The 25,439-nt window shown below is 44.0% G+C and overlaps 1 protein-coding gene across 6 annotated transcripts in view; it reads right to left on the bottom strand.

The window, feature by feature from the left end:
- Positions 1-25,439, bottom strand: part of LOC137675698 (erbin-like) — a 197,056-nt gene that overhangs the window by 97,724 nt on the left and 73,893 nt on the right. For all 6 annotated transcript variants that reach the window (XM_068421879.1, XM_068421881.1, XM_068421878.1 and 3 more), the window contains exon 4: positions 20,799-20,916. In XM_068421879.1, the coding sequence (XP_068277980.1) occupies positions 20,799-20,916 (118 nt within the window). The remainder of the gene's footprint in view (positions 1-20,798; positions 20,917-25,439) is intronic.

Raw genomic sequence — 25,439 nt, forward strand, 5'->3', positions numbered from 1 at the left:
GGATAGAGTTAGAGATCATTTAGACAAACTGGACACCCACAAATCTATGGGCCCCGATGGGATGCACCCATGAGTGCTGAGGGAGCTGGCAGATGTTATTGCCAAGCCACTTTCCATCATCTTTGAAAGGTCATGGAGAACAGGAGAGGTTCCTGAGGACTGGAGGAAGGCCAATGTCACTCCTGTCTTCAAAAAGGGCAAGGAGGAGGACCCAGGCAACTACAGGCCACTCAGCCTCACCTCGATCCCTGGAAAGGTGATGGAACAGCTCATTCTGGATGCCATCTCTAAGCATGTGGAGAAGGTCATCAGAAGTAGTCAACATGGATTCACCAAGGGGAAATCATGCTTGACCAATCTGATGGCCTTCTATGAGGACATGACTGGCTGGGTAGATGAGGGGAGAGCAGTGGATGTTGTCTACCTTGACTTCAGCAAGGCTTTTGACACTGTCTCCCATAACATCCTCATAGGGAAGCTCAGGAAGTGTGGGTTAGATGAGTGCACAGTGAGGTGGATTGAGAACTGGCTGAATGGCAGAGCTCAGAGGGTTGTGATCAGTGGTGCTGAGTCTAGTTGGAGGCCTGTAGCTAGCAGTGTTCCCCAGGGGTCAGTACTGGGTCCAGTCCTGTTCAACTTATTCATCAATGACCTAGATGAAAGGACAGAGTGTACCCTTAGCAAGTTTGCTGATGACACAAAACTGGGAGGAGTGGCCAATACACCAGAAGGCTGTGCTGCCATTCAGTGAGACCTGGACAGGCTGGAGAGCTGGGCAGGGAGGACCCTCGTGAAGTTCAACAAAGGCAAGTGTAGGGTCCTGCACCTAGGGAGGAATAACCCCATGCACCAGTATAGGCTGGGGGTTGAACTGCTGGAAAGCAGCTCTGCAGAGAAGGACCTGGGAGTCCTGGTGGACAAGCTTACCATGAGCCAACAATGTGCTCTCGTGGCCAAGAAGGCTAATGGTATCCTGGGGTGCATTAGGAAGAGTGTGGCCAGCAGATTGAGGGTGGTTATCCTGCCCCTCTCTCTCCCCTAGTGAGGCCACACGTGGAGTACTGTGTGCAATTCTGGGCCCCCAAGTTCAAGGAAGATAAGGAACTACTGGAGAGAGTCCAGCGAAGGGCTACAAAGATGATCAGAGGACTGGAGCATCTCTCTTATGAGGAAAGGCTGAGAGCTGAGTCTGTTTATCCTGGAGAAGAGAAGACTGAGGGGGGATCTTATCAATACTTACAAATACCTGAGGGGTGGGTGTCAAGAGGAGGGGACCAGACTCTTCTCAGTGGTGCCCAGTGACAGGACAAGGGGCAATGGGCACAAACTGAAATACGGTAAGTTCCATCTGAATATGAGGAAAAATCTTCTTTACTTTGAGGGTGACAGAGCACTGGAACAGGCTGCCCAGGGAGGTTGTGGAGTCTCCTTCTCTGGAGATATTCAAAACCCACCTGGACGTGACCCTGTGCAACATGCTCTAGGTGAACCTGCTTTGGCAGGGGGTTGGACGAGATGATCTCCAGAGGTCCCTTCCAACCCTAACCATTCTGTGATTCTGTGAAAATCACTAACAAGTCCTGCGGAAGCCGTATGGGTGATGTACCTAAAGGAACGGGTTTACAGATAGATCTCTCAGTTTGTCAGGAATGTGAGAAAAAAAAAATTCTCAAACAACAGGCAGGATGCGCCACACCTTGCTGCAAGACAAATGAAACTAGAGCCCGCTGTGCACCCTTCCCACTCTGTACCCTTACAAGTGTAGAGGACAGAGGCAAACATACAGGTTCAGTTGGCATGAATATAGAAACAACCTTAATTATGTACATTCCTCCCTCAGCTATTCTATTCATCCTGGTCTCAACTTCTAGGCAAGCAGCTATTAGGACCTGCCTGAAAGCAGCACCACCATAAAAAGAGCAACTTTTGTCTGTTCTTCCACTCAGGGCTCTGCTACAACTGTCCTTCCAGCATATATGGATCAACCATGGCAATCAAAATATTTTCAGAGCTCAAGAATACACACCACAACTCTCCCAAATAGTATGTAAAAAATGTTTGTAAAAGCTGAAAGTTTAAACTGAAACCTAAAGTATCAGTCACAGTCTGTATTCTTATACATATATAGAATTTGGTTTAATTTAGGATTTCTGCATTCTGAATTAAAAGCAGCACTTCTCATTATTGAAAGTAAGGAGTCTGTTCAAGCCAAATCAATTCACTGCACAATGCTGACTCATCCATCCTTCCTTTTGGATGTTCATTACTGTTTCCAAAATTCTTAAAGGATACCCTGCCACAGCTAGTTTCAGATCAAACAGGATCTCCGGTTTCCAGAAGATGCCTGACCAAGCTGTAAGGTAGCAGTAACATCTTCCTGCTCAGAGCTGGAGTTGCAGCTCAGCACAACGTTGGCCTCTGTGTACAAGGTGGTACACAGTACACTACTAGTCTCCAAACAGCTTAGGACCCTCTGGCTTATTTATATAAAACCTATCCTAAATCAATCATTTCAAGAAAAAGGAGCAACAATTGCATATATCATAGAATGGTTTGGGTTGGAAGGGACCTTAAAGATCATCTAGTTCCAACCCACCTGCCATGGGCAGGGAAACCTTTCCACTAGACCAGGTTGCTCAAAGCCTCATCCAATCTGGCCTTGAACACTGCCAGGGAGGGGGCATCCACAACTTCTCTGGGCAACCTGTGCCAGTGTCTCACCACCCTTACAGGAAAGAATTTCTTCCCAAGACCTAATCTAAATCTACCCTCTTTCAGTTTAAAACCATTACCCCTCATCGTATCACTACATGCCCTTGTAAAAAGTCCCTCTCCTGCTTTCCTGTAGGCCCCCTTCAGGTACTGGAAGGCTGCTAGAAGGTCTCCCCAGAGCCTTCTCTTCTCCAGGCTGAACAGCCCCAACTTTCCCAGCCTGTCTTCGTAGGAGAGGTGCTCCAGCCCTCTGATCATCTTCGTGACCCCCCTCTGGACTCATTCCAACAGCTCCATGTCCTTCTTATGTTGGGGGCCCCAGAGCTGAACGCAGTACTCCAGGTAGGGTCTCATGAGAACGGAGTAAAGGGGCAGAATCACCTCCCTCGACCTGCTGGCCATGCTGCTTTTGATGCAGCCCAGGATGCGGTTAGCCTTCTGGGCTGCAAGTGCACATTGCTGGCTCATGTTGAGCTTTTCTTCAACCTGTGGAAGACCCTCGGCCTGCAAACAGCTGTGCTTTACTTGGGGAGCATAAGATTTGCTTGGGAACACTGCACTGAGAATAGTTTTTGCTTGCTTCTAAGATAAAGGAGCCAAGACCAGTTCACAGGGCTTTTTGAGGCATGAAAGAAGTAAACGTGTTGAAGGTCAGTTCTGAACACAGAGCTGAAAACAGGGAATGGTTGTTGATGTTTTGAGCCCAGGACACTGTGGCTCTTGCCAGAATGGGTGATGAGTGCTTAGCGTGTGAATGTTGATGTTATCTTGAACTGCCTAGTCTGGCTCCTGCATTGTAGCAGTTAAATAGGGTAGTAGAATAACAATAAAAAGCCTTAGGCCTTTCGGCTTCAGGCCCTTGCATCCTCGATCTCGGAGTCTGTGCCTTCCTTGCCGCCCGACGCAAATGGCGCCCGAACAAGGTTGAAGATTAACAAAGAAGCGGCGGCGACTCTGATCGAAGGATTGTCAGGGGCTAGCACGCGCCAGGACCTGAGAGTCCCCAGGATCGGAGAATCCCCAGGATCAGAGAGTCCCCAGGACTGGAGAGTGAGTCCCCAGGACTGGAGAGTCCCCAGGATCGGAGAATTCTCAGGACCGGAGAGCGAGTCCCCAGGACCGGAGAGTCCCCAGGATCAGTGAGTTTCGCGATCGCAATAAACATGGGACAGGCTAGTTCCCAAGAGCATAAGCTCTACACTGAGGTATTACAGCGTATATTACGCGAACAGGGCTATAAAGTCCAATTAGCGAAATTGGTGCAGTTATTAGTATGGATCAAAGACAACTGTACCTGGTTCCCTGTATCAGGGACTTATGATGCAAAGATTTGGGCGAAAGTGGGGGTAGAAATACAAAAACGGAACACGTTGCAGTCTGATATTCTACAGGATTTAGAAGCAACGTGGAGGGTTGTTTTTACAGCACTCTCTGCACTCCAGCCTGCAGAGGAGTATTTGCAATCTCTGGCATCCACTCCTATTAACACCTTAGTGGATGTGAAGGAGCAACAGGAGCCTGTATATGAAACAGTCTCCGGAGAATCAGACGATCCTTACGATCTTGATTTCACAGATCCAGACATACAGTCCAATTTATACCCACCATTAACATCGGTAAAAGAAACGGCTGCAGCCGTCCCTTCGGTACGGGGGGTCTCGCAGCCGGCAGCGGCTACGGCCAGAGCACAGTTAACACCAACAGCTCCTCTGTATCCTGCGTCTGCCGAGCCACCTATTGGCTTTGCTGAAAAGGTACCAGAGTCTCGTGTAACGAAATACAAAACGCTGGCAGAAAAATGTAGAGAGGAAGCTGCTCATAAAGGAGATTTTGCCATGCTGACGGCGATGCCGGTAATCTATCGCCCAAATCATTCTCCTGAGTATCACTACCTTAGTTATGAAATGATTAAGGAAGTACGGGCTGCGGTGAGAGACTATGGTTTGCACAGTAACTATACTTCAAATTTAGTAACAGTCATTGGGGAATCCTATACTATGACTCCACATGATTGGAAGTCACTTTTACGGATGATTTTAACACCTGCACAGTATTCGGTGTGGCTGGCAGAGTACCAGGAGGCTGTTTCTGCAGACACTTTGGAAAATAGGCAAGAATATTTGGGAGTTAATCAGTATGCGACACCAGAGGTACAGGCACGGCTACCTCGGCAGCGTTTACAACAGATCTCTGCATTGGCTTTAAAGTGCCTGAAACGCGTTCCGGAGGCAGGGAAATGCCAGCCCTCTTTTGTGGCAGTCAGGCAAGGAGCTCAAGAACCCTATGTTACATTTGTTGATCGTTTACAAACAGCACTGAGCAGGCAGATTGATGATGAAAATACAGTAGAAATGCTGTTATTACAATTGGCTTATGAAAATGCAAATGCAGATTGTCAAAGAATTTTGGGCCCTCTAAAAAACTCTTACAAAAGTATAGCAGAATTTATTAAAGCCTGTCAGAACGTGGGTTCTGAAGAGCATAAAGCTACTTTACTTGTAAGTGCCTTGGCTCAGCAACTCGTTGTGGGACGAGCAGAAATGAAATGTTTTGAGTGTAATCAAATGGGGCATATTAGAAAGAACTGCCCAAAGCTGACAGTAAAGAAAAAAGATGAGCAGAAAGGATCAAACAGACCTAGAACACCCAGAGGATTATGTCCTAAGTGTGAAAAGGGCTATCATTGGAGCAATCAGTGTCGATCAAGGTTTGATAAGGATGGAAACCCCATGCAGGGAAACTGGAGGAGGGGCGCAAGGCCCGGTGCCCCCCAATACAACAGGGTCTGTTGTGCACATGCACGGTCCGAGAATCCGATAAACGGACAGTCTCAGAACTCGTTGCCAGCACAGCCGGCAGCGCTGTGTTGGATCTGGCCTCAGCCACCGATACAGAATTGAATGATAAAAGGACTAAGATCATAGATACCAATGTATATGGGCCTCTCCCTTCGGGACTGGTAGGATTAATTTTTGGGCGTTCTTCTGTGGGAAACCAAAATATATTTGTCATACCAGGAGTTATTGATTCAGATTATATGGGCCAAATTAAAATCATGTTATGGACATCAGAACCACCTTGTTTTATACCTAAAGGTCAGTGTGTGGTGCAGTTGCTATTGATACCATATACTGTGCCGGCGGCTAATCCACATCCACGAGGCACAGGAGGATTTGGCAGTACTAATACACCACAGGTGTTGTGGAATCAAAAGGTAACTAATGATCGGCCTATGCTCACAATAAAAATTGATGGACGGTTATTCACAGGTCTGTTAGATACCGGAGCTGATGTGTCCATCATCAGCAAAAATGACTGGCCGTCAGATTGGCCTCTTAAACAAGTAGCTGCTGCTGTGAATGGAGTAGGAGGGTTGCAAATTCCACTGCAAAGTGCACATACTCTGTGTGTGGTGGGCCCTGAAGGAAAAACGGCAACCTTAGTTCCTTTTGTTCTTTCTGTTCCTTTTACATTGTGGGGACATGATCTTTTAGCTCAGTGGGGAATTGTATTGTCAGCTATGATGGCGCATTTAACCCAAGGGTCCCTGATCTCTTACCCCGGCTCAAACTGACTTGGCTAACAACAAAACCGGTTTGGGTAAATCAGCGGCCCCTTAACGGGGAGAAACAAAAACGGGCAGAGGAATTAGTAAATGAACAATTAAGGGCTGGACATATCGTACCCTCAACTAGTCCTTGGAATACCCCTATATTTGTGATACCAAAGAAATCTGGCAAATGGCGATTATTGCAGGATCTTAGAGCTGTCAATGCAGTAATGCAGCCTATGGGAGCTTTACAGCCAGGCACACCCAGTCCAGCAATGATCCCTTCTGATTGGCAGTTATATATAATTGATTTGAAGGACTGCTTTTTTACTACACCTCTCCATCCTGATGATCAGCCACGTTTTGCTTTCTCTGTACCTTCCATTAATAATCAGGCACCTATGAAAAGGTACCAATGGACGGTTCTCCCACAGGGCATGATGAACAGTCCCACAATTTGTCAGTTAGTGGTCTCTGCTGCAATAGAGCCGACTCGAAGTGTTTTTAAACAGTCTCTTGTTTACCATTATATGGATGACATTCTCATTGCAGCTTTGACACAGACAGAACTGATGAAAACTGTAAATCGTCTAAAAGACTCTTTACAACAATTTGGGCTTCGTATTTCCCCAGAAAAAATACAAACAGAACCACCCTGGAAGTATTTGGGATGGGTGCTGTTTAACAGAACCTTACGACCACAAAAACTTCGTTTGGTAAACAATATCTCTACATTAAATGATTTGCAGCAACTATTAGGGACAATTAATTGGATTCAAAGAATCACAGAATCACAGAATCACAGAATGTCAGGGATTGGAAGGGACCTCGAAAGATCATCTAGTCCAATCCCCCTGCCGGAGCAGGATTGCCTACACCATATCACACAGGAACGTGTCCAGGCGGGTTTTGAATGTCTCCAGAGAAGGAGACTCCACAACCTCTCTGGGCAGCCTGTTCCAGTGTTCGGTCACCCTCACCGTAAAGAAGTTTTTCCTCATATTTATGTGGAACCTCCTGTGTTCCAGCTTGCACCCATTGCCCCTTGTCCTGTCAAGGGATGTCACTGAGAAGAGCCTGGCTCCATCCTCATGACACTTGCCCTTTACATATTTATAAACATTAATGAGGTCACCCCTCAGTCTCCTCTTCTCTAAGCTAAAGAGACCCAGCTCCCTCAGCCTCTCCTCATAAGGGAGATGTTCCACTCCCTTAATCATCTTCGTGGCTCTGCGCTGGACTCTCTCTAGCAGTTCCCTGTCCTTCTTGAACTGAGGGGCCCAGAACTGCACACAATATTCCAGATGCGGCCTCACCAGGGCAGAGTAGAGGGGGAGGAGAACCTCTCTCGACCTGCTAACCATACCCCTTCTAATACACCCCAGGATGCCATTGGCCTTCTTGGCCACAAGGGCACACTGCTGGCTCATGGTCATCCTGTTGTCCACTAGGACCCCCAGGTCCCTTTCCCCTATGCTGGTCTCCAACAGGTCTGTCCCCAACTTGTACTGGTACATGGGGTTGTTCTTGCCCAGATGCAGGACTCGACACTTGCCCTTGTTATATTTCATTAAATTTCTCCCCGCCCAACTCTCCAGCCTGTCCAGGTCTCTCTGAATGGCTGCGCAGCCTTCCGGTGTGTCAGCCACTCCTCCCAGTTTTGTGTCATCAGCATCAAGAACAAGTTGTTCCATCCCCTTTCCGGGGATGGAGGTGAGGCTGACTGGTCTATAGTTATCCGGGTCCTCCTTCTTGCCCTTTTTGAAGACTGGAGTGACATTCGCTTTCCTCCAGTCCTCAGGCACCTCTCCCGTTGCCCACGACTTAGCAAAGATGATGGAGAGTGGCCTAGCAATGACTTCTGCCAGCTCCCTCAGCACCCGTGGGTGCATCCCATCAGGGCCCATGGATTTATGGACGTCCAGATTGCTTAATTGGTCCCTGACCCAGCCCTCATCTACCAAGACAGATTCCTCCTCTATCCTGACTTCTTCTGGGGCCTCAGGGGTCCGGGGCTCCTCAGGACAGCCTCCAACAGTATAGACAGAGGCAAAGAAGGCATTCAGTAACTCCGCCTTCTTTTTATCCTCTGTCTCCAGGGCCCCCACCTCATTCATCAGTGGGCCTACATTGCCTCTAGTGTTGGCTTTACCTGCAATGTATTTGAAGAAGCCCTTTCTGTTGTCCTTGACCTCTCTTGCAAGGTTTAATTCCAAGGAGGCCTTAGCTTTCCTAGTTGCCTCCCTCCACAGATTCGTCCTGTGCTGGGTATTTCTAGTGAAGAGTTAAGTACCCTGTTTAACACCTTGAAGGGGGATTCAGATTTAACTTCGCCTCGAATCCTTTCTGACAAAGCAAAACAGGAATTGGCATTGGTAATTCAAAAACTTACAATTTCCCAAGCAGGACGTATAATCTTACATTTGCCTCTTTTATTTTTTGTGATTCACACAAAATTCCAGCCTTATGGGCTATTTGCTCAATTGACAGAATCACAGCAATTAGTTACCCTGGAATGGATTTTCTTATCACACACCTTTACAAAAACAATTACAACTCCTTTGGAGATGGTCATTATGGTGATTCAGAAAGGACAGTTCAGGATACAGCAGCTGACAGGTCGAGACCCTGACATTATTTACCTACCCCTTCATAAGGAAACCCACATTACTCTGATGAGGGACAGCCTTGAATTTCAGGCTGCTCTGGCTGATTATTTGAATGATATCCATTTTACTTTGCCACAGAAAAAAATCTTGCAAGCCTTACCTTCCCTCTGCTTACAACCACAGAGAGTGATGGTGCCTCACCCTATACCAAATGCAAAAACGGTTTTTACAGACGGCTCAGGTAAAACAAAGAAGGCCGTAGTAGCCTGGAAAGAAAAGGCACAATGGCAACACACATCAATTACTGTGGAAGCGTCCACTCAGATTGTTGAATTGTCTGCAATACATTTAGCTTTGACATTGTTTGCAAGCGAACCTATTAATATTGTATCAGATTCACTATATGCTGTAGGCGCAATTAACCGCTTAGAAGCTGCATTTATCAAAGAAATTAGCAATCAAGAGCTGTATAAACTTTTCCTTGCTATTGCAACTCTGCTTCAGCAACGACAGCATCCTTGCTTTATTGTTCATATTCGGTCTCACACTCGCTTGCCAGGACTTCTGGTAGAAGGGAATGCAGTAGCTGATAAGTACACTGTTTTGCCCATAACATCATCCTCCCTTACTCAACGATTTCAACATGCACAATTATCTCACTCCTTTTTCCATCAAAATGCTCGCAGTTTACAGAAAGAATTTGCTCTGACAAAAACGCAGGCTCGTGATATTATTCGGGCATGTAATGATTGTCAATTATATAATACTGCAACTTATCATGATGGTGTAAATGTCAGGGGACTGAAGGCTAATGAAATTTGGCAAACAGATGTTACACATTATCCACCTTTTGGCAGGCAAAAGTATGTTCACATTACTGTGGATACCTTTTCTGGTTATGTTGTTGCTTCTGCAGCTACAGGGGAACGGACTCAGGATGTTAAGAAACATTGGGCAAGGTGCTTTGCACTTATGGGCCTCCCTAAAGAAATAAAAACAGACAATGGACCTGCCTATGTATCTTAAGCAGCGGCCTTATTCCTACAACAGTGGGGTGTGTCTCACGTTACAGGTATCCCGCACACCCCCACTGGACAAGCCATAATTGAACGGACACATCAAAACTTGAAACACATGTTGCAAAAACAAAAAAGGGGGAGTGTAGCCACAGCTCCTCAAGAACAATTAGATATGGCTGTGTTCACTTTAAATTTTCTAAATCGGTCATCTTCTCTATTAGATACCACGGCAGTGGAACAACATTTTCAGGGTAAAGTTCCCTTTACACAAAATCCTAAGGTTTGGTATAAAGATCTGCCAGGCCCAACTGTTTGGCATGGACCAGTAGAATTGTTGACATGGGGGAGGGGATATGCTTGTGTTTTACTCCCAACAGGTCCTCGTTGGCTACCTGCGAGATGCGTGAAGCCATACCATGATCTGGAGAAACCGCAACCAGAACCTGGTACCAGAAATGCAGATGCTGAAAGTGTGTCAGCCACTCCTCCCAGTTTTGTGTCATCAGCGAACTTGCTGACAGTGCACTCTATTCCCTCATCCAAGTCATTCATGAATATATTGAATAGAACTGGTCCCAGTACCGACCCTTGAGGGACTCCGCTAGACACAGGCCTCCAACTGGACTCTGTCCCATTGACCACCACTCTCTGGCTTCTTTCCTTCAGCCAGTTCACAATCCACCTCACTATCCGATTATCCAGACCACACTTCCTCAGTTTAGCTGCGAGGATGCTGTGGGAGACCGTATCAAACGCTTTACTGAAATCAAGATAGACCACATCCACAGCTTTACCATCATCTATCCACTGGGTTACGTCCTCATAAAAGGCTATCAAGTTGGTTAAGCATGACTTTCCCTTGGTGAAGCCATGTTGACTGCCCCTAATGATCCCCCTATCCTTGATGTGCCTAGAGACAGCACCAAGAACAAGTTGTTTCATTACCTTTCCGGGGATGGAGGTGAGGCTGACCGGTCTATAGTTACCCGGGTCCTCCTTCTTGCCCTTTTTGAAGACTGGAGTGACATTCGCTTTCCTCCAGTCCTCAGGCACCTCTCCCGTTGCCCACAACTTAGCAAAGATGATGGAGAGTGGCCTAGCAATGACTTCCGCCAGCTCCCTCAGCACCCGCGGGTGCATCCCATCAGGGCCCATGGATTTATGGATGTCCAGGTTGCTTAATTGGTCCCTGACCCAGCCCTCATCTACCAAGACAGATTCCTCCTCTATCCTGACTTCTTCTGGGGCCTCAGGGGTCCGGGGCTCCTCAGGACAGCCTCCAGCAGTATAGACAGAGGCAAAGAAGGCATTCAGTAACTCCGCCTTCTTTTTATCCTCTGTCTCCAGGGCCCCCACCTCATTCATCAGTGGGCCTACATTGCCTCTAGTGTTGGTTTTACCTGCAATGTATTTGAAGAAGCCCTTTCTGTTGTCCTTGACCTCTCTTGCAAGGTTTAATTCCAAGGAGGCCTTAGCTTTCCTAGTTGCCTCCCTACATCCTCTGACAACAGACTTATATTCCTCCCAAGTGGCCAGCCCCTCCTTCCATGATCTGTACACCCTCTTCTTCCACTTGAGTTTGCCCAGCAGTTCCCTGTTTAACCATGCAGGTCTCCTGGTACCCTTCCTTGACTTCCTACCTGCTGGGATGCTCTGATCTTGAGCTCGGAAGAAGCAGTCCTTGAATGCTAACCAACTATCTTGGGCCCCCTTACCTTCTAGTACCCTGTCCCATGGGATTTCCCCTAGCAATTGCTTGAAAAGGCCAAAGTTGGCCCTCCTGAAGTCCAGGGTTGTGATTTTGCTAGCTATTCTGTTCCTGCCACATGAGATCCTGAACTCTACCATCTCATGGTCACTACAACCAAGGCTGCCCTCAACCTTCACCGCTTCAACCAGACCCTCCTTGTTAGTGAGGATAAGATCCAGCAGCGCTCCTCTCCTAGTTGGCTCATCCACCATTTGCATCAGAAAGTTATCATCAATGCACTGGAGGAACCTCCTGGACTGAGGATGGCTGGCTGAGTAGGCCTCCCAGCAAATATCAGGGTAGTTGAAATCCCCCATGACAACCAGGCCCTGTATTTGAGAGACTGCTCTCAGCTGCCTGTAGAAGGCCTCATCACCCTCCTCATCCTGATCCGGTGGCCTGTAATAGACACCCACAACAGTATCACCCCTGCCAGCCTGCCCCTTAATTCGCACCCACAAACTCTCAACTCGCTCCTGATCCGCCACTGGACAGAACTCAGGCTTCCTTCTTGTGCCTGAGTTTATCCAGGAGCTCCTTGTTCATCCATGCAGGCCTCCGCGCGTTTTTGCCTGCCTTCCTCTTTGTCGGGATGCATTGCTCCTAAGCCTGGAGGAGGTGGTCCTTGAATATTAACCAGCTTTCTTGGGCCCCTCTTCCCTCCAGGGCTTTATCCCCCAAGGTACTCTTCCAAGCAGGTCCCTGAAGAGGCCAAAGTCTGATCTCCTCAAGTCCAGGGTAGTGAGCTTGCTGTGCACCCTCCTCGCTGCCATATGGATCTTGAACTCCACCATTTCATGGTCACTGCAGCCAAGGCTGCCCTTGAGCTTCACATCCCCCACCAGCCCCTCTTTTTGGTGAGAACAAGGTCCAGCATGGCACCTCTCCTCGTCGGCTCCTCTATCACTTGGAGAAGGAAGTTGTCATCCACGCATTCCAGGAACCTCCTGGATTGCTTGTGCCCAGCTGTGTTGTCCTTCCAACAAATATCAGGGTGGTTGAAGTCCCCCATGAGGACCAGGGGCTGTGAACGTGAGGCTCCACCTATCTGTCTGTAGAGGGCCTCATCCTCTCTGTCTTCCTGGTCAGGTGGCCTGTAGCAGATGCCCACTTTAATGTCTCCCGTCCCTGCCTGCCCTTTAATCCTGACCCATAAGCTCTCTGTCGGCTCTTCCTCCATCCCCAGGCAGAGCTTCGGGGGAAGTCTCTTCCTCCTGCTAGTCCTTGCCTTTGCAAGCTTCCATTCTTCTGCAGTTTTATCCCCCCTTTCTTCTGTGTGTGCCGCTGGGGTGGCGGGGAAGTTCGGCTGTTTGGCCATGAACTGCGGGGCCACTGCAGACTGCACTTGGACCCAGCTATCCAACTCCTTCTCAGGCTCCCCGATGTCACACAGCCTCCTTGCCACCTCCTGCAGCTCAGCCACCTGCTGCAGGAGGTCCTCCACCTGGGCACACCTATTGCAGGCAGGTCTGCTGCCTGTCTCTGCCCCAGGAGAAAGGTCTAGGCACTTCCTGCAGCCCGAGGTCTTCACTGCAGCCTCTCCCTTCAGCAGCTCTGTCTGGGTGGAGGCATCGGTCAAGGTTGGGGTCGATGGTGCAGATCCCTGAGCCAGAGCTGCAGCCCTTGCTCTCAGGTTATCAGTCCTAGAAGCAGACACTGTCTGCAAAACATTCAGTTAGTTTCAGAAAGTGCAGTTACTTAGAAGAAACTTAGCTGAAAGGAAAATTGGTTCTGTTTTAGTCCAAACCAGGACAAACTCAAATAACAAATCTGTCATAGGTTTAACCTATCATTATTAAACTTGTTATAGGTTTAATAAAGCAGATTTTAATACGTTTATATCGCTTTTCATTCTCTACTCTCTCCACTTTGTTTACACAGAAAAGTTCCCTTATTAAAAAACATTTGCTTTTTATCAAGGAAATCAATCTATAAAATCTTACAAAATGTTTACAAAATTCTGAAAACAAACTCCATTGGATTTCTTGATTTTTATTTGAAGCGACTTTGCTTGACAAGTATCTACTTATAGCTTAGTAAGCAGATTCACCTCTCCATCTTCACTTTACAAAATCCTTTTCTCCAATTCTACGTGTTCTGAAAGTTTCCTTTCCCATTTGTCTTCCCTTTAACAATGGTCACTTGCAGGTTTTTAAGCTACGCCTACACCTTGGGATGCTTTTTTAAGTTTATACAATAAAAAAATGGAAATTGAATCAATTGAATCTTTTTTTGGAGGGTTCTTTAGAGGTTTTTTTGGAAGGGAAAAGATATAACATTTGTACAGTCCATGTAATGATTAATGCAAAAATGTCAGTCGAGCTACAAATCTGATAGGAGCAAGTTAAACAGCATTTTCATTTAAAAATAAAAAGAAAGAAAAAAGATAAATACTTCCATAGGGAGATTTTTAAGCTTTTCTAATGCGATTTAAAGAAAAATGTACTCTTATTGGTTGTGATAGGTATTACAATATATTTAGATTTACAATAAAATACAGTATTGGCAATATATTTGGTGCTCATTTTGTTAATGAGGGGGGTACTTAACTACATACACTTATATAGTAATAAAACATATTTACTCACAATTAAGACAAAAGGCTCTTTTGCAAAATAAGCATCCACATGTGGAAAAATCAGCAGCATTAAGATGCAAACTGCTTTTTTATAGCATTTCTCATCTTTTAAAAAAAAAGATTCTATGCTCACGTCTGCCATATTTACAAAGTTGGCTCTCAAAAATAAGCTTATCTTCATGCTGCTTTGAACCCATTAGAAGTCCGAGTCAAGTTTAGTATTTCTAAAATTTGTTGAGAGCACTTGTGAAATTCAAAATTTTAATTTTTTTAATCTGAAAGCTAAAAACTCATGCCAATTCTGTGACATTCAGACAGTAATGAATCCTATTTTACGTTGTATGTTAGCCTCCTGATCTGTTTAAACGGATAATGCCTCCTCATCACTTTCTCCAACAACTAAAGCTAGTTTCCCAAATCAGTAGATGATTTTAAAACACTGAAGAAAACATATTTGATCTAAATTTGCATCTGTTAACAAAATTCTTAAAAATTACTTAAATTTTATAGGTAGATATGCTTGGGGTAGATATGCTTGCTTGTTTTCTTGGGTTTAGTTTCTGTATTTTTCCATTAAGATTCCCTGCAATACAAACTGACAAATTGACATGTTTAAATTTGCTGTAACATCGCAGTGAAAGAGAACCACTCTAATATCTAAGAGACTATTAAAGATATCTTTATTTCTAAAACACCATTTTTCTTTTGGTCTTAACTAATCATTTTCTAATCTTGCTATTTAATCCTCCAAAGGCCTGAATAATATAGAACTTAAAAATTCAATCTTTTTTTCACCACCTGTGAGCAGGGAAAAATGGACTGTCTCACCACTTCCCTGCTAGCTCCACAGGCACAAGGGGTTTCAAGTCCATTTCTCATGCTTCCAGGGAAGTCTGATTTCCCTGGCAGTCACCTCATCGTATGCTTCAGCCTTTCAAATCACTTGGTTCTAGTAACCTGTAAACCTAACTCTTCTGTCCATTTATAAACATCATCATACACTGTACATGCATGCTTTCCCCTTCTTCAAAGAGGAGGTAAAAATATTTCCATGACAGTCCTCCACATTGTCCTAGATGCAGAATAAGGCTGTCATCCCAGAGCCACGAGGAAATGACAGTCCCCTAAAGGTTAATAAACCCAAAAAGAGACAAATTTAGTGATGAAGAGAGTTGTTGTAGGGTTTTTTTGGTGTTTTTTTGTTTGTGGGGTTTTTTTCCCTGTACAACTGCTGATATATAAATAACTTAGCCATAGAGGATTAAAAAAATAATTGAAATTTTCCTTTAGCTTTCATAACTAAAACACTTGTTTTTTTACGTAGGCCTTAAATTATGTTGCAACTTCTCTTTAGGATGTAACCCAGTAGGACTAGAAGAAAAGGGCATCTCTTCATGCAGGATGTAATTTCTGGTATAGGAACAGAGTTTGTTTATTGTACCATTTGTTCAAGAATCATTTCATCTTTGTCACTAGGATAGCATCAAGCTTCAGGTAAAAGCTCCAAAGCTGAAGCATACCTGGAAAGAAGTAATGGAACACCTTTAATATTAAGGGCTCACAATAGCCTTGGGAACCAAGTTAAAATGCCATAAAAGGACAACTCACTACTTCCAAAAAACTACAGAATTTATTGCCTTTAGTCTTGGCAAGAGGCAGAGTTAAAACTAACTCTATTCCATGCTTGCTGCACACATAGCAGCAGTTTGATATTTTAGGCTACATCTATGCCATGACCTCTTCAGCAGCCATGAATAATATATTCCCAACCAAACAGTTGTACAAAGACTTCTGTATGCTCCAGAATATACAACCCTTACAGGCTTGTACTCTGTAATTCAGCACATGCCTCGAAATATCCATCACTTCATGCGAAGACTAGATATATTGATGGAGGAGTCAAATGAAGACTACTGAATTAAAACTCTACCCTGTCTGGCTCAAGAAGGCCCAAAACCAAGAGTTGCTGGATGCTGTGAGCATACAGGGAAACATGCATGTCTCCTGGCTTTTCTATACTTTAATAAATCTTCCCTAGGATTCTGTTTTGGCCACTGTTGGAGACAGGACATTAGACTGGGTGAATCTTTGTTCTGATTAAATACAATTAAATATTATTAATTATCCACATTTGCACATCTGCCATGCCTCTATTATACAGTTTTATATATTGTATATGTTAAATTAGACATTTAAATCTGAAATTAACAAGGCAAGACATTTTATGAGCTATTAAAACATCATAAAGATTGCTTTCTTAGACTAATACATTTTATGTAAAGCATCTGTTATCTTGAAGAATTTCTGCAATTTTGATTTTTCATCTAAATGTCAAAACAATATTATGCACATGTGTGTGTAGTTCTACTTGGGAAGCTGGATGCTCTCCTGTGCAACAGGTCTCCCTCTGTCCTGTGTGAGCTAGCTGCAGAGCCAGACTCCGCAGTTAATAAGGTAACCTGAACACATTTTAAAATTGAAGCTTCATTCATTTTTCTATTAGGTCTTTAGAAAATTAAATACTTCTCTTTGGTTAATACATTCCATTATGCCTGTGCCATAAATAGCTCAACTATCTTATATGAAAACCCTATCATATTTCATGTGTATTGGTATTTGAAAATTAAAGTCTAACTAACTATCCTTCTAAAATGCAACCTTTATAACTAAATGCATATTTGATCTAAAAGCACCTGCACTCCATGCTTTAGCTCCATCTACATCAGAAGAAAACACTTATGGTATATTAATACTACAAGAAAAATACAGGAACTATCAATCACCTTCATTTGCCACAACTGCAGGAATCTGAAAAACACGCTATTTCAGAATTTGGCATCTCTCATCATCCTTCACTAAGATTGGTGATTAATCCCCTGCAATTATTTTTTTAATAAATTAAAAGAAAGCAATCCCTGTGCTTCCCACAAAGTCCACCGCTTCCACACTGTATTATTTCAATATCTAACAAAGAAAAAGGAAGAATCAGAGATGTTTAATCAGTTTTGCTAGTCTTGGAAAACTAGCAAAAAACCTTGCATTTGGCTCTATTATAGAGGAACATCACAACAATCATGGACAGTGAGAAACTGAGCTGTAAATTCTTACCAAGAGAAAAGGGAGACACAAGGGAAGAGAACAGGCTTGCAGTTATCAAGAAAAAAAATGTTCTGTGGTTGCAACAGTGGATAGCTAAACAGAAAAGGAACTTAAGCCAACAAACTGAAGTCTCAAATATTACCAAATGTATTAGGAGCTAGAATAAACAACACTTCCTTACCTTGCCCAACAGGGACAAACAGGGACCTTGATTTGGTGGGTTGTTGTTTGGGGTTTTTGATTGTTTTTGTTTTGTTTGGGTTTTTTGTTGTTGTTTGGGGGCTTTGGTTTTTTGTTTGATTTGGGGGTTTTGGGGTTTTGTTTTGGTTTTGTTTTGGGGGTGGGGTTTTAGTTTTACAGAGCTTTCAGGAATAGTTGGGAGACAAGACATTCCAAATAAATAAGCGTGTGATCTCAGGACTATTTTTGATGTGCAACACTAGGCAGAGAAGCTATCCAAACCATGATAAGATTGAGAACAGGTATAACAGTTTAAATAAGTTTGTGTCCTATCATTTATCTGAAAGGTGTTAAAACCAAAACAAACCCTAGAAAACAGAGCTTCACAGTTTACTGAGAGCATATCATTCAGCTATTGCTTCCTTAAATTCTTTATATGCCTCAGAGGAACAAGCACTCTTTCAGCAGCTCTCTGAAGGCTTAGCTAAAGGTTACGCTAATTTGGATGGACAACTAACTCTTTAGTAAGTTACCAGCTGCCTATTTATGTACATAAGCTAAGGAATTTGCCAGCACTAGAACTCAAACCCCCTTTTGCTTCTTTCAAGTCTTCTGCATTGTGAACTTGTGTTGGAAACGGTTGATCCTTTTAACAGTTCAGTCTAGGACAAAAAGATTATTCTTTCTCTGTTGTGTGTCACTGTGAAAGTTTAAGGCCAGTGTTTTTTAAGACAGACTATTAATCCACTTATACCAGGAACAGAGCAGTGACAATCAGGTCAATTTATCACACTAAATGCTGTGTTCATTAGGCAGAAATAGTAAAGTAATAGTTTAAGTATAGATTGGGCTACAATGGACAATAAAGGAGAATGCCAACACCTTAACAACTGGAATACTTTCTTAATAAAGCAGAACTTAGTTTTGTGGAGTCATAATTAGCTAGCTGTCCAAGTAAAACAATGAGTTTGATATGATAAAATCTTTGGCATATTTATATAATCCTTATTTTCAAATAAAATTTCAAGGAGAGGTCCTCTAACTTCACTTTGAATTAGTAAGACAAGACTATTATATCCTCATCAACTAGTATGACTGAATTCCCCTCCCCTCTCCCCCAAATAAGCCATGCAAACAAGTCTGATGACAATATAACTTATTTCAACTTCCTCACAGTTGCAGGCATCTGCCAACTTGCCAAAACATCACCATTAATAAGAAACCATGCATACAATACTTGGCTGACAATGTTTCATAATTTATAAAAAGCTGACTTACACAGAATGATAGATTTCTAACAAGTCAGACAAGTGAACCAGTCAATGGCCATAGTCACTACTTCTCCCCATACAACAAGAGGTTACCATCTGACAGCATAGCAGCCAAGTCCTACTACAATTTTCAGACAGCTCATTAAAATAAACTGAAAACAATTTTTTATGAAACCAAATAGAACAGAGAATCCAGCAAAATTTTACAAATTCTTGTGCAAACTCTCTTCGGTATAGTGAAACATGAGGAAAGCCACTAAAAGTAATAAATTTGAGCATACGCATTTTTGAAAGAATATAGAAATATTTTCGCCTCAAAGTACAAACCAATTTGATAGAGATAATTAAAAACAAATATCACAAATCACAGAATCACAGAATCACAGAATCAACCAGGTTGGAAGAGACCTCTGGGATCATCGAGTCCAACCATTGCCCTGACACCACCATGTCAACTAGACCATGGCACTAAGTGCCATGTCCAGTCTTTTCTTAAACACAGCCAGAGATGGTGACTCCACCACCTCCCTGGGCAGCCCATTCCAATGTCTAATGACCCTTTCTGAGAAGAAATTCTTCCTAATATCCAACCTGAACCTCCCCTGGCAAAGCTTGAGGCTATGTCCTCTTGTCCTATCGCTAGTTGCCTGGGAGAAGAGGCCAACTCCCACTCCGCTACAACCTCCCTTCAGGTAGTTGTAGACTGCAATAAGGTCACCTCTGAGCCTCCTCTTCTCCAAGCTAAACAACCCCAGCTCCCTCAGCCATTCCTCATAGGTCAGACCCTCCAGACCCTTCACCAGCTTGGTCGCCCTCCTCTGGATGCGCTCCAACACCTCAACATCTTTCTTGAAGTGCGGGACCCAGAACTGGACACAGTACTCAAGGTGCGGCCTCACCAGTGCCGAGTAGAGAGGGACGATCACTTCCCTAGACCAGCTGGCTACACTATTCCTAATAGAGGCCAGGATGCCATTGGCCTTCTTGGCCACCTGGGCACACTGCTGGCTCATGTTTAGCCAGCTGTCAATCAGCACCCCCAAGTCTCTTTCCGCCGGGCCGCTCTCTAACCACTCTTCCCCCAGCCTGTAGAGCTGCATGGGGTTGTTGTGGCTGAAGTGTAAGACCCGGCACTTGTTCTTGTTGAACCTCATGCCGTTGGTCTCGGCCCATCTATCTAACCTGTCCAGATCCCTCTGAAGGGCCTTCCTACCCTCCAGCAGATCGACACTCCCACCCAGCTTGGTGTCATCTGCAAATTTACTGAGGGTGCACTCAATCCCTACGTCTAGATCATCTATAAAGATATTGAACAGCACCGGCCCCAGAACTGAGCCCTGGGGAGCACCGCTAGTGACCGGCCGCCAGTTGGACTTTGCCCCATTCACCACCACTCTCTGGGCTCGGCCATCCAGCCAGTTTTTAACCCATCAAAGAGTCTACCCATCCAAGCCCCGGGCAGCCAGTTTGTCTAGGAGGATGCTGTGGGAGACAGTGTCGAATGCCTTACTGAAGTCTAGATAGACTACATCCACAGCCCTACCCTCATCTACTAAGTGGGTCCCTTGGTCATAGAAGGAGACCAGGTTGGTCAAGCAGGACCTGCCTTTCATGAATCCATGTTGGCTGGCCCCGATGCCCCGATTGTCCTGCATGTGCCGTGTAATGGCACTCAGGATGATCTGTTCCATCACCTTGCCTGGCACCGAGGTCAGGCTGACAGGCCTATAGTTCCCTGGATCATCCTTCCGACCCTTCTTGTAGATGGGCGTTACATTTGCTAATGTCCAGTCAGCTGGAACTTCTCCAGTTAACCAGGACTGCCAGTAGATAATAGAGAGTGGTTTGGCAAGTTCATTTGCCAAATAGATCATAAAAGAGCATCTTTTCTGTTAGGCAGTGATTTAGAGTAGTAATTTAAAATTTACTAGCTACGTAGCTTCTAGAAATTATACTTTCACTAGTATCTTTGTACAGTCAATGGTGATTTGCCTTTTAGCTACTCCAATATAAGAAGTGAAGTGACTTACCATTCTTGCTGACATCCAGTTCCCTGAGATTAATGAGATTTGCAATGGATGCTGGCAATGTGGTTAGATCATTGTCTGGCAAACTCAGCTTGTACAGAGACTGACAGTTAAAAAGTTGCTGTTGAAACAAAGAAAAAAGTGAATGAAACTTTCTCTTAGTTTCCTCTATATAGCTTTTATTTTTAATCCCTTTAAACTTCTGACCTTATGGCTTGAAGGCCAGACTATTTAAAGTCTTTGGCTACAAAAACTTTGTTTATTTAACTAGCTTCATTCAAAATTGACCCCAGAAGTAATTAGTTTCTTAAAAAAAGAAAAAAAAAAAGAAGATGCATTTTTAAAAGTCAAATAGTTCTGGAACACAGAATTTGATCTTCTCTAAAAGTTTAAATTTTATTCCATTATACCTTACAAGAAGTTTTGGGTTTTTTCCCCTTCCATGCTTCCTAGCTCAAGTACACCAAAATCCAACATTATGATGAAAAAAAAGGATATAGCAAATTGTATAATCTCTTCTGTATATATATGTATTATAATTTGTATCAAATATTAGCTCAGAGCCAAATCTCTTCCTATATGCAAGATACCTTGAGATTCTTACCCAAAGCTTTACAAATTGACAAAACAGGGCAAGTAATATTACTGGAACAGAAGAAAAAAATCCTCAAATGATCCTCAAAGCTTACAGATAGTACAAAATAAATATCTGTAAGAAAGTGGATGAAAAGGTTCATCTGAACAATTTATGATGAAATAGTCTTTTCCCAACAGTTTTGGATAAGATCATTCATAAATATCTGGGCTTAGTGTTCTTTTCTTACAGAATTCTGAGAAAAGATCAGACAAAACTAAGAAGTCTTCTACGACTAAAAAAAATTTATCCCAATCAGTGTCCTAGCAACGGGTTCAGTTCAACTGAAATTTCTTGGGTCTTTCTCAATTACAAGGCCATTATTTCAACCACAAACCATTTGAATGAGCCCCATTCATTTAATGTTTGCATATACCACCCCAGAACAAAAGCAGACAAATTAGCAAGATGAACAGCTCAAGGAATAAGCTTTAACTTGCTTACTGATGTTTCCAGTTCCTCAGAGATGTGCACCTGTTAGAACTAGTTGATATCATTAAGGCTTTGAAGAGTTAAAGTTACCTTAGGATATTATATGGGAATGAGAACTTTGATGAGCAAGAATATATACTTAAAACTCATCCCTGAAAACAATAATCTGGACTCCTGGAATCATTAGAAATTTCCCTGATTAGTCAAGTGAAAACAAATGCAGCACAAGGAATTGCAAGATCCCTAAAGGAAAAAGGGGGGGTGGAGGAAAGGGAAGTTTTGTAGGGTGTTGACTTTGTAGTAGTTCCTTTTGCTGTTGTTCTTTTTTTATTGTTTGCATATTCAGTGATTAAGTAGACTATCATTACTGGTAGTAAACATGAGAAGTCATATAATTAAGCTCTGTTTTACTACAGAATTCCAATTTCTTCCAAACAGCAAAATGAACGGGAAAACTAAAACCGCTGCAGTTTGAGCTTCTCAGCTCAAATGCACACCGTGGCACTTAGGATAAACAGGGTATCTTTTCAGATGTGATTTAGCACACAAGATGAAAGCTTTTCAAATGCCCAGTCACTTTTGAAACTGAGACTACACCACCAGCGTTTCAGGTAAGGTGAAGTCCTTCTCTACCACCATCTTCCTCCCCATTGCAGTTTACTCATGCTGCACCCTTGGCTAGTCAACTTAATTGAGGAGCTATACTGCAAGAACCAATTTCTGAAGTATGTTCACATTCTGAAAAGATTGGGGGCAATTAAAAAAAAAAAGCAAACACCCAAAAAAAACCAACCACATACACTGACAGGCCATTTCAATGATCAGGTTGACAAGACAGCCCAAAAACAGTTGTGGTATACAAAGGACAAATCGCAAAAGAGGAATAAGAATACTCTTTGCCCCACTGGTGTGAAGGGGAAAAGTGGGAATTTCTTAATCAGGCTTCAGAAAGCTGGAGACAGCCTAATAAGTACCCCACCCTTCATCTGAGAGGATAGCTTAATAAGAAGCCTTTTTCAGAGTTAAAAGACTAAATAAGCTTGGTGTCCTGGTTTCATTGGGATTTGGTTTCAGTTTGTGGCCAGCCATGGTGATCAGGGCCCTCAGCAGTTAAATCCAGGGCAGCTGACCCTGGCTGGCCCACAGGTGTATTCTATATCATTAACATCAAGCTCTCTATAAAAGAGAGGGCTTGGTTGGAAGAGGTGGGGCTTTTCTTGCTTTCTTTTCTCTTTGTCATTGTGATTCCTGAAACAACTTGTTAGTGTTCTGTGGATAAGTATACTTTTGTCTGTTTTGTGTTATCGTTTATATTGATTTTTTCATTTCATTAAATCTGATTAGTTTCAATGTAAAAGTCTCCCTCTTTTTCCCCAATTCCCTTCCTCATTTGGGGAAGTGACATTGGGCGATAGAAAAACTGTTTATTATTTAGTCCTGGGTGCAGGCTAAATGAAGATAGTTTATTTGGTGTCCAATGTAAATAGATCCCCTAGAAGAACCATAGACTTTTGGTTTAAGGGTCTTGGAGGGTTGAAGTTTTCAGATTTGACTGTTCTGTGGTACAAGCATTTATCGTGTTGGTAGCAGGGCCGCTGGGTGGAATTCTCTGGTATTTGGTTTTACAGTCACTTCTGGGGTGGCTAATCAAATGTGTGGTTTTGCCACTGTTCGTTACTGGTTTTGTGCAGTTTGTCGCTTCTGGGCATGGACTTAGAGGTATCCCACTGCTATGTGGTTTGGCCTTGGTTTGTGGTATTATAAATTCTTTTGGAACTGTGCCTGTTTCTGATTTCTATGGAATGGGAATGGGTGACCTGTATGTTCTTTTTCCTTTGAAGCTGCTCTCACTGGCTTTTCAGAAATTTGAATACCCATGGGATGTCTTGACCACCATGCTCATATTGTCAGGCCTTTTGAATGTTTTTTAGTTCTTGCTCTCACTTTGACATGGGTATAAGGGTGGATACAGTGGTAGCAGCAGCTGTGCTGTAACAGACACGGTAGCTGTCCCACCACTTGCAAATGGAATTGCAGATACTCACGCCCTGCCAGTCCCTACAGCAGACATCCCAGCTACCCCAGAGGCTATTCAGATCTCTGCACTGGGCACTGCAGTTACCCAACTCCAGGCAGCACTTGCTGCAATGACCCAGACTTTGGCAACAAGGGCTGCAGCTAATCAGCCCTCAGTGATGAGTGATGCAGCTATCCTAGGGACTCAACCAGTGCCAGTATCGGTCGCCCCTGTACAGAAGACTAAAACCACAAAAAGAGCAGGTTGTGATGGCTGACCAGGGACATCAAAGGAGGATGAGCCAGAGGTAACCACTCGATCCCTATCCCTGAGCGAGCTGTGAGATATATGTAGAGATTACAGCTGTCATGAAGGTGAGCAACTTCTTACTTGGCTGCTCTGCTGCTGGGATAATGAAGCTGATGGTCTTGAGTTAAATGGTAGAGAAGCCAAGCAGCTGGGACCAAGGGCTAGAGAAGTGGGTATTGATAGGGGTCTTGCAAATGGTGGAGAGCCCCTCACTCTCTGGTGGTGACTCCTCCTAAGCGTAAGGAGTGCTGCCCTACCAGACACATTAGAAGTCCATTACGAACTAGAGTCAAAGGCGGCAAAGTGGTATGCCACGATTGACATTGCAAATGTGTTTTTCTCTATTCCTTTGGCAGCAGAGTGTAGGCAACAGTTTGCTTTCACCTGGAGGGGCATCCAGTACACCTGGAATCAACTGCCCCAGGGGTGGAAACATAGCCCCAGGATTTGCCATGGACTGGTCCAGACTGTACTGGAGAAGGGTGGAGCTCCAGAACATCTGTAGTACATTAATGGTATCATTGTATGGGATGATACAGCAGGAAAAGTTTTTGAGAAAGGGGGGAAAAAAGTCATTCAAATCCTTCTGGAAGCTGGTTGTGCCATCAAATGCAGTAAGGTCAAGGGACCTGCAAAAGAGATCCAGTTTTTAGGAATCAAGTGGCAAGATAGCTGCCATCAGATCCCAATGGATGTGGGATTTTTCAAGCAAATTAAACAAGAGATGGTTCATGCAGTGACCCTTGGACCAGTCTGGATGGGACCAGATGTAAAGAACGTCCTCTATACCGCAGCTGGGGAGAATGGTCCTACCTGGAGCCTCTGGCAAAAGGCACCAGGGGAGACTCAAGGTCAACCCCTGGGGTTTTGGAGCTGGGGATACAGAGGATCAGAGGACCATTATACTCCAACAGAAAAAGAGATACTGGCAGCCTATGAAGGAATTTGAGCTGCCTCAGAAGTAATTGGCACTGAGGCACAGCTCCTCCTGGTGCCCAGATTGCCAGTGTTGAACTGGATGTTTAAAGGACAGACCCCCTCTACATATCATGCAACTGATGCTACATGGAGTAAGTGGGTTGCATTGATTACACAGTGGGCCTGAATAGGGAACCTTAATCACCCAGGAATTCTGGATGCAATCATGGACTGGCCTGAAAGCAAATATTTTTGGAATGTTGCCAGAGGAGGAGGTCATGTGTGCTGAAGAGGCCCCACCATACAATCAGAGAATGAGAAGCATCACGACTTG

This window comes from Nyctibius grandis, chromosome W (assembly GCF_013368605.1).
Source record: "Nyctibius grandis isolate bNycGra1 chromosome W, bNycGra1.pri, whole genome shotgun sequence".
NCBI classification, from domain to species: Eukaryota; Metazoa; Chordata; class Aves; order Nyctibiiformes; family Nyctibiidae; genus Nyctibius; species Nyctibius grandis.